This window comes from Terrapene carolina, unplaced genomic scaffold, assembly GCF_002925995.2.
Source record: "Terrapene carolina triunguis isolate 2854851 unplaced genomic scaffold, T_m_triunguis-2.0 Scaffold32638, whole genome shotgun sequence".
NCBI lineage: Eukaryota > Metazoa > Chordata > Testudines > Emydidae > Terrapene > Terrapene triunguis.
The window spans coordinates 1-9,060 of record NW_020696989.1 but is presented as its reverse complement, the minus strand read 5'-3'; the positions used below and the strand labels follow the sequence as shown (position 1 = coordinate 9,060).

At 58.7% G+C, this 9,060-nt stretch overlaps 1 protein-coding gene across 1 annotated transcript; it reads left to right on the top strand.

Moving 5' to 3' along the window:
* Nucleotides 1-702: 702 nt before the first annotated feature.
* On the top strand, nt 703-6,714 carry LOC112113858 (stomatin-like protein 2, mitochondrial). Its single transcript, XM_026663134.1, has 8 exons — nt 703-799; nt 1,091-1,149; nt 2,066-2,167; nt 3,083-3,217; nt 4,082-4,226; nt 4,639-4,718; nt 5,489-5,617; nt 6,358-6,714. Exons 2-8 carry the CDS (start codon nt 1,135-1,137, stop codon nt 6,487-6,489), a joined length of 738 nt encoding a protein of 245 aa, XP_026518919.1. The 5' UTR covers nt 703-799; nt 1,091-1,134; the 3' UTR covers nt 6,490-6,714.
* The last annotated feature ends 2,346 nt before the right edge of the window (nt 6,715-9,060 follow it).

Below are 9,060 nucleotides of genomic sequence, written 5' to 3'. Positions count from 1 at the left end.
TTTATTCAAAGTGATACAAGCTACAAAAGTGAGATCTTGGAAGAGTGATGCCATTTTCATAATGCAATAAAAATACTGTAATGATAAATAATAATACATAGTGTGTGATAAACGTGTCACAAAAACAAATTTTATATTTCCAAGATCACTGCTTTTATAATTTATACTCAGGTAAAGGAGAAAATCCTTGGAAATATTCATTTTTAAGAGGGGGTTCACGAGACTTGACATTTTAGTGAAAGGGGTTCACAGGTTGTTAAAGTTTGGGAACCACTGCCCTAGGTGGAAACAGCTGGGAAGCCAAACGCCCTGAGTGTGTAGAGCGAGTCAGGAATGGTGTCTCTAGCCTCTGTTTGCCAGAAGCTGGGATTGGGTGACAGTGGATGGATCAGTTGACGATTCCCTGTTCTGTTCATTCCCTCTGGGGCACCTGGCACTGGCCGCTATCGGAAGACAGGACACTGGGCTAGATGGACCCTTGGTCTGAACCAGTGTGGCCGTTCTTATGAGTCCATTGCACCCCCTGGGGCTACCCCTACACCCAGTGTGCGCTCAAGTTGCCCATGCAGTAGTCTCCAGCTTTGCTGTCCAGTTGGTGGGAGCTGACCCAGCATCCTGCTGTGCTCCCCCACTTAGTGCCCTCTGCTCTGAGGCCAGGACACTGGGCTTTACCTGCGGCTTTCTCTGCTCTCCTCCCAGGGTTTGAATTTCCTCATCCCACTGCTGGATCGGATCCGCTACGTACAGAGCCTCAAGGAAATCGTCATCAATGTCCCGGAGCAGTCGGCCGTCACGCTGGGTGAGGAGGAGCTCATCTGCCCTGCCTCCCCGTCTCTGCATCCCAGGGGGTGGGGCAGCGGCTGGGGGTGGGAGCCTTGTGGATTCCTTGGCTAGTACATGCAGATCTGCCCCTGGGGACCTGGACTTGGCCTTGTTCGTAGCGCTTTGGAAATGGGAAGTAGAGTATCCCCGTGAGCCCCTGCCTGATCTGTCCCTCTCTACGGGGGCAGGCTGCAGCTGCCACTTCCTCCCTGCAGGATCCAGGGAGATGCTGCCCTGGTGACAGGAATGTTCTCCTTTTCCCTCGCAGATAACGTCACCCTGCAGATAGATGGCGTCCTGTACCTGCGGATCATGGACCCCTATAAGGTACCAGCGGGGCTCAGTGTGGCCACAGAGATGCGAGGCGGCCACCTCCCACCGTGTAGGCATCGGCTAATGCTCCCTGCCCTGCACAGCTGGCAGCTGCTCGTGCAGAAAAACTGGGGGTGGGGGATCTCTGTCATCACTGGAAGGACCAAGGCCTGGAGCAGGGGAGGGATGCGGGGGCTGACTGGTCCCAGCCCTGGAGGGAGAGGCTGGGAGGTCACCTCCTCATTGTTCCAGCCTGGCCTTTGCCAGCCTCTTAACCTCTGCTCCTGAGCATGGAGGAGCTTGGCCCTGCAGCTCCCAGCTGCCTTGGTGTAGTGGGAAGACGCTGAACATGCTGCTCTTCCCCCCTCATCATCCTCTCATTCCATGGGATCTTGGCCTGGCCTCCAGAGCAGTGGGGGTAATTCAGAGCTCTGTGTCCCAGCCCCGTTCTCACTGCCAGGGCTCTTAACGCCAGCCCTGGAGGCTGTGGGCCTGGGACTAGACCGGGCTGCAGTGACATGTGGACACTCAGGCAGTGCTGACAGGGCTCTGTGGGGAGTTAGGCCTTGGACTCTGGTTCCCGTAGCCCTGCCTGCTTCAGGGTCTCCCCTGGGTTTGCTGTGTTGAGGACGCTGGCAGGGGCTGGATGCTGATACTCCAGCTTGGGCCCTGTCTCTGAAAGATCCTGGTGCAGACACAGGCTCTGGGGCCTGGACTCTGTCTGGCCTCAGAGGTGTGTGTCTCTGTTGTTGCACTAGGTCCAGCAGAAAGGCCCTGCCCCAGGGGAGCGGCTGTCTGAACTGGCCACTGTGGGGAGCGCTCCACCCCACTGGCCAGTGAGGGAGGGGGCTGGCAGCAGCCTAAGTGGCTGCTGGGCGGGCAGGATTCTTGGGTGCTGAGTCTGATCGTGGTCTCTGCTCCCCCTTTCCAGGCCAGTTATGGGGTGGAGGACCCCGAGTACGCCGTGACCCAGCTGGCCCAGACCACCATGAGGTCCGAGCTGGGCAAAATCTCCCTGGACAAAGTCTTCCGGGTAAGTTATGGGCTGGTGGGCTCCTGAGCCTTACAGGGTCTGCCCTCGGCTGCTGACTTCAGCGCACTGCTGGGAGCCGCCTCTGTGGCCTGCAGGGGCGGGGGGCTGTGACTGTGTTGGGGCCAGGGGGCAGTGTTTGTTCTCAGAGGTACTTCGCCAGCCGAGGGGCTTGGGGGCAGGGAGTCCAGCGCGTGGGGAGTCAAGGAGTTGGCAGCAGCAGCACCTCTGGGTGTCAGGGGCATTGGCACTGACGGGGTCCCCCCCAGCCAGACGTTTCCTCTTCAAACAGCCAAACTCCCTCAGCTCAGGGCACTCCCTGGGCCTCTCCCAGCGAGGCCCCAAACCCCAGGAAGTGTCCCAGCCTCGCGGGTCCCTGTTAACCGGAGCGACTCTTGCTGCCGTGTAGCCTGAGCGCCGGACGTAGGGTCAGGAGGGGCCCTGCCCGGCTCTCACACCAAGGAGGTCGCTAGCCCCCTCTCCCTGCGGCACGAACCCCTGGGTGACGGATGCTCTGTGCCAGGACCCGGCTGGCTTGGCCTCCTGCGTGTTGAGAGCAGCTGCTGTTGGTGGCAGTCTGTGCCTGGCTGTGTCCCTGCCTCCCAGAGCTGGAGACGTGGGCTGAGGGAACCATGTCCCCGTGAATGGCTGTCCCGTGTGAGCCGGGCTGAGTTCGTCTGCCTGCTGCTCCTGTTGTCAGGGTTGCTGATGTGTCCTGGGTGCCTGCGCTACCCCAGTCCCTGCCCCACGACCAGGGTGGGGGCAGTCGGTTCTGCCCTATAGCCACGGGCCATGGTTCTGGCAAGTGGGTCCTCCTGGGCTGGATTTGGCCCCTCCCCTCTGAAGGGGCAGGGCCTTGCTGTTTCTCGGCCCCCGTCTCACCGCACTCCCACTCCCGGGTTCCTGTGCCTTCTCCAGGAGCGGGAGTCCCTCAATGCCTGCATCGTGGATGCCATCAACCAGGCCTCGGACTGTTGGGGCATCCGGTGCCTGCGCTACGAGATCAAGGACATCCACGTGCCTCCCCGGGTGAAGGAGTCCATGCAGATGCAGGTCAGCCGATAGCCTGGCCACACCCTGTGCTCTCCGCGTGCAGGCGGGGCTGGGTGGGGGCCGATCTCGGGTTTCAGCCCCAGTCCCTGTGGGCTCCCCTCCTCCAGAGCTGGGTTAGCTGCACAGGCCAGGCCAGTACCTATGGTGAGCACAGAGCGGGGATCCGCGGCTCAGAAGTCCCATCCCCCCACTCTCCAGCAGGCCGAGCAGGGCCCCGTCCCCAGGGATCTCAGCCGAGCTCATGGGGCGAGAAGGGGAGAAGTGCTGGCGTCTGCGGCTGAGGAGAATGAGTGTGGTCACTCTGCGCACACAGCGGCTGGGTACCACGGTGCGCCGTTGGCTGCTGCCTTCAGGACCTGCCAGCGCCCCCTTCAGGCAAAGGGCTGGTGCCAGGCTGAGAGACTCTCCTGATGCTCAGGCTCGAAGCGGGCAGCACGAGGGCCTCCCACTGAGAGCACCTGGTTTGCAGTCGCAGGGTGCGGACGGAGAGATTCGGCAGGAGCTCCGGCCGGCTGGGCTGGGGCGTCAGAGGGGAGCTGGGTAGCCAGGCCCAGAGCGAGCCGCATAGGGCTGGTGGGCTCCAGGAGGAGGAGGAGGAAGTCAGGGCTTTCTTGTGGAGCTGGTGTAAGCCGCTTCCTGTGGGTGAGAGCTGCAGCTGCTTCTCAGGGACGGCCCCATGGAGAGGGCAGTGCCCTCACGGGGCTCGCTTGGTGCCCAGCGGGAATGTCTTAACCCCTTGTGAGCAGCACGGCCCTGCCTGGAGGAGATGAAAGGTGCCCCCTGCTCTTGCCCCTCCCTTTGTCCCCTAGAGGAGGGGCAATCTGTGGGGTGGCTGCAGCATCTGCCCCGGTGCTTTGGTTCCAGGTGGAGGCAGAGAGACGGAAACGGGCGACAGTGCTGGAGTCAGAGGGGACCAGGGAATCTGAGATCAACGTAGCAGAGGGGCGGAAGCAGGCCCAGATCCTGGCCTCCGAGGCCGAGAAGGCCGAACAGATCAACAAAGCTGCTGGTAACGCGTTGGGGCTCTGGCGTGGGGCTAGGCTCCAGGGCTGTCCGTGCTGCAGAGAGCTGGTCCCTGGGGCGGGGGGCGTCAGGCCCACTCACTCGAGTGACAGCAGTAGGCTTTCCTCCTGCCAGCCCTGCGCTGAGCGGGACCTGTGGGGTATTTAACTGAGACCTGGGTGTGGTGTGGACTAGTACTGTGGGGCTGCAGTCTGAGCTGCTGTGGGGGGGAGGCACACTGAGGGGGAAGCTTGCCTTCCTGCTGCCTTCAGTCTCCCAGGCTTGGGGCAGAGCACGAAGCTCTCCTGGTACAGAGAAGTCTCAGCCACGTGGCAGCGATCCCTGGAGCCCACTTCCCTTTCCCCGCTGCTTCTCTCTGCTCCTCCCCTGACTCCTGCTCTCCTACCTTTCCGTCCCAGGGGAGGCCAATGCCATGCTGGCCAAGGCCAAGGCCAAGGCAGAAGCTATTCGGCTCCTGGCTGACGCTTTGACGCAGCAGGTGAGTGCCGGTTGCTGGGGAGGCCGAGGCTGTGCCAGGCCCTTGCTCTCTGTTGGTGTTGAGGCTGGGTGTTGGGGGACTCTCCTTCGCGGCGGCCTTTCCTCCTGATCCCGCAGCCTAGCTGGCAAGAGGCTTTCCCAGCATGCATTGGGCTGAGTGCGTTACCCACGAGGGAGTTACATAGCTCACCCCAAGCCCCTGCCCGTGGAGCCCCCACTCTGGAGCCTCTGTCCGTGCCATGGTCGCAGACCAGTGGCCATGGGGAGGATGGTGCGTGGGGTCTGCAGGGGAGACCTGCTGCCGGAGGGGTCACCACAGGGGTTGGCAGCAGTGCCCAGAGGCTCCCGGGCCGCGCTGTGCTGGGCACAGCACTGCCACACCCCTGCCCCGGAGATGACTGCAGCTTACGGCTCCCCTTCAGCATACTGGGGACCCCTCCTGCTCACTTTCCCCTCCCTGAGGAGATCCCACCTTCTGAGCCCTCACCTTCCAGCTCCTGCCGCTGCTGCGGTATGCCCTTGCCCAGCTGGGGGGGGGGGGGGGGGGGTGCCCGGCAGGGAGCGGGGGAGTTGGTTACAGCCCGTTGGGATTACCCCTGGGGATTAGCTGGCTTCCCGTTTTCAGACCCATCCCCAGAACTTCCTAACCCTAATCCAGAGCCCCACCGCTTCCCAGACATGGCCACTGAGCCTCCCCTCGTTCTGTGGGGTACAGGGGCTCAGCGTCTGGGGCGCAGTGTGCGCAGTGTGACCCTCTCCACCCCTCTCCAGAACGGCAACGCAGCTGCCTCCCTGGCTGTGGCGGAGCAGTATGTGAGCGCCTTCTCCAAGCTGGCCAAGGACTCCAACACCATCCTGCTGCCCTCCAACACTGGGGACGTCACCAGCATGGTCACGCAGGTCGGTACAGGGCAGCGCTGCCTGACAGCCTGCTGGGCCCGTGGTCGCAGCAGAGAACCCAGCGGCTGCAGAGCCCAAGGGGGGAAGGGGAGAAATTGCCCCAGGGGCAGGGGTGGGAATTTGTCCTTGTGAATTTACTGACACGAAGACTCCTGGGGGGAGAATTCGTCATGGGACCTGGCAGAGCTGTGGTCCCTGCTAAGGCAGCTTGTGGCCGCACACAGGGAAGGGAAGCCAGCTGCCTGCTCTGGGGGTGGCCAGGCCGGAGACGCTGCCTTGTCCTGTGCTGTAAGCACAGCAGGCAGGAGCCCCTTCCATGGAGACCTGGGCAAGGCGAGGTCTGAGCTCCCTGCCAGGTTCCACACAGTCTCCTTGGGGTGGGAGTTAGCGTCGCCCTTGTCTGTCACTGGGCCAGGCCAAGGGGAGTCAGAGCACCTTGGCACAGGGAAGGGGGGTGGCAGCCCTCCAGCGCTGCCTTTCCTAGCGTTGAGAAGTAGCCCAGCGAACCCTGGGGAGTGAGCAGGGGCTGGTGGTGACACTCGACATAGGCCGTTCTCGCCTGGCCTGGCTTGCCCTGCGACGCCCGCGCTGTCCCTGCCTTGGCACCTGCTGTGGCAGAGCTCTGAGCAGGGCAGCCCCTACTGAGAGCCCTGTTCCGTCCCCCGGCTGCACCCTGCTGTGCCAGGGTCCTGCTGTATTCATAGCACCTGCTGGGTCTCCCTTCCTTCCCCTTTCCCCAGGCCCTGGGCATCTACGGCGCCCTGACCAAGCCACAAGCTGCCAAGAGCCCGGAAGTGACCCCACCAGCCCTCGAGGTCCCCAAGTGCCCCCCCACAGAGCTGCCCGATGCGGATCAGGTGAATTCCAGCTAGCAGAGGAGCCCGGAAGACCTGGATCACTGTGAACAAACTGCTGTGGCAGCACCTGCCATGGAGCGTGGCACCCCCGCTCCTGCCATGGGGGGAACCTTGCAGGACGCCTGCCGGGGGGGGGGGGGGTCACGCCCCGCAACTCTCCCCGATCAGACTCTCTCCGCCCTCTTTTTGGTTCTTATTTTTATTTGGATTTAATCATGTAATAAAGGAGGTGGCACCGGAGCCGCAGCTCGTGTCCTCGGCCTTGTGTGCAGGAGGGGGTGGCAGCTCCTCTGCACCTGGGAGGGTCGGTGACGTGGGACTGGGCAGATGGGATGTGACCCGGGGCCCATCCAGCCCCGTCTCCTGTCTCTGCCAGTGCCTGGCACCAGCTGCTGCTGTGGAAGGTGCGAGAGCCCCTCTCAGGGGCAGTTCTGGGATAACCTGTCTTCAGGGAGTCTCCTCCCAGTAGTTAGGATGGTTTGAGGCCAGAAATAGATTTTATATCCCACCCCCAAACGCTCTTAATGCTTTCCTTACTCTGGCTGTTGGCACTCATAGAACTGTCCCAGCCCTCTTTGAATCTTAAGTTCTTGGCCTGAGCGACGTCATGCAGCAGTGAGTTCCACAGGCTAATTACACACTGGGTAGAAAATGTGTCCTTTCATGATTTCAGAGTTTGCTGCTGCCGTGACCTGGCTAGGCTAGGCCAGGCTGTGAGGAGAGGCAGGGGCAAACCAAGACAAAAGGGATCATTTCAGATTGTTAGAACTTTATAAGGGAAACTCAAAAATTGTAGCAGAAGCATAAAATAGAATATTATCAAGAACTTGCTACTTATATGAATAAACTCCAAGTTACCAACACATTAACCTTGGCAAGCCTGTACACCCAGCTCTTCCTTACTCGGTGCCGTTATTACCAAATACATTGTTATTAACCGGAACAAAAGAAATTACTCAGCAGTCACTGTGTCACTGCAGAGAAGAACAGGCTTTTTCTCTCCTTGGCTGTAAGTTCAGCTCCACTCTTGCTGTCCTGTCCTTTGCTTCTCTTCGGCTTGTAGCTCTCCTTAGATCCAGTGTTCCTGTGGCTGTACCTCTTCGCTCTCAGTTCATCCACACGTGGGTTTCTTCACCTAGGGCCTCGCTTGTCCATTAGGCACCTTTGAACTGTATTCTATCACAAGCTGCTCAAACAGTCATTCTCTCTATTCACACACTTTATGTCCTGTGTGATTGTGTGCCTCGTTTACTATTTTCGGGATGTGTTTTCATCTAATGCAGCTTCTCAATCAATTCCCTTTTTCACTAGCTATATTTCCTTTCAGTATTTCCCTGGATACTCCGCTACCTCTGTAGATTTGATTTCCCTCTACTTCCTTTCTCTCATTCTTTCTGTTCACATATCCAGGTCTATCTTTTCCTACTTCTCCTGACCTGAAACCTTTCCAATTTTCCTCCTTTCCTCCTCCTTGCTTCCCAGGCTCCTGCTTGTATTCTCCTGTTCTTTTATTTGAGCACTTCACCTCCTGCCCCAGCTCTGGTTCATCCACTAGCTAGGAATCTCGATCCTTCTCCAGCAGCTTTTTCCAGCTGCTTCCCCTTCCCCGGCTCCAGCTGGTCCCTTTCCAGGACCGCATTCCCTGCAGTTACATCACAGCTGCAGGCCCTCATGGCCCCGCAGTAACTCAGAACTGCAGCAGGGGCTAGTGGGGTCAGGGTCACTCCGCTGTCTTTCGTTTTCTTGGACTGACCCATAGGCTTGTGTTCAGGCTCCCGGCTGGATGGTGTGTGAGGGGTACGGAGGCGTTTGTAGGCTTGGCAGAGTTTGATATTTTTGTATAATTTCAGTGGATAACATCTGTGTTTATTTTTATCACTTTACATTTTCACAGTTGTTGGAAATTATGGGGGGATGTCAGATAATAGGCAGATCAGACAATTATTTAGTGACAGATGTTGAGATTCCAAAAGTTTTATAGCCATTAAAACACAAATTATCAAATTTGTCACAGGTCAAAATATGCAATGTAAATAGCTTTCAATCAACCTCTAATACATCCTCAAGCAGCATTTCTTGTTGCCTATCTGTATGTTTCGGTTATGATCAGTGGAAGTAGGGTATGTGAAGTCGACATTTACCGACAACAATCAAATTCTTACAAGCCTAGTTCTTAGAGATAGAACAAGTGGGATAGAACTGCCCCCCCCCCCCCCCCAGTGCTGTAGAAAATCCAGAGCCACCTGATTGTAGCCAGGGGGCCAGCAGTGCTCAAACAGGAGGAAACGAGTGGTGGGGAGCAAATGCTGTTTAAATGCAAATCTCGCTGGTGACTCAGAAATCTGAAAACTTCTTAACCAGCCTGCGCGATTGCTGAACGCAACCGAATCCGGATTCCCTCACATGCACCTGCTGCTTCTTCAGAGAACAAAGTTGGGTCTCAGATCTAACTTCTTTGCAGCCCGCTGTCCTGGCTGGAGCATCCCGCCTCTAGGGCGTGGGACCAGTCAGGCTCCTCTGAATTAGAGATCCTGTTCGCAGCTGCGTCCAGGCTAGCTGGACACTGGGCTCATGAGCTTGCAGGGC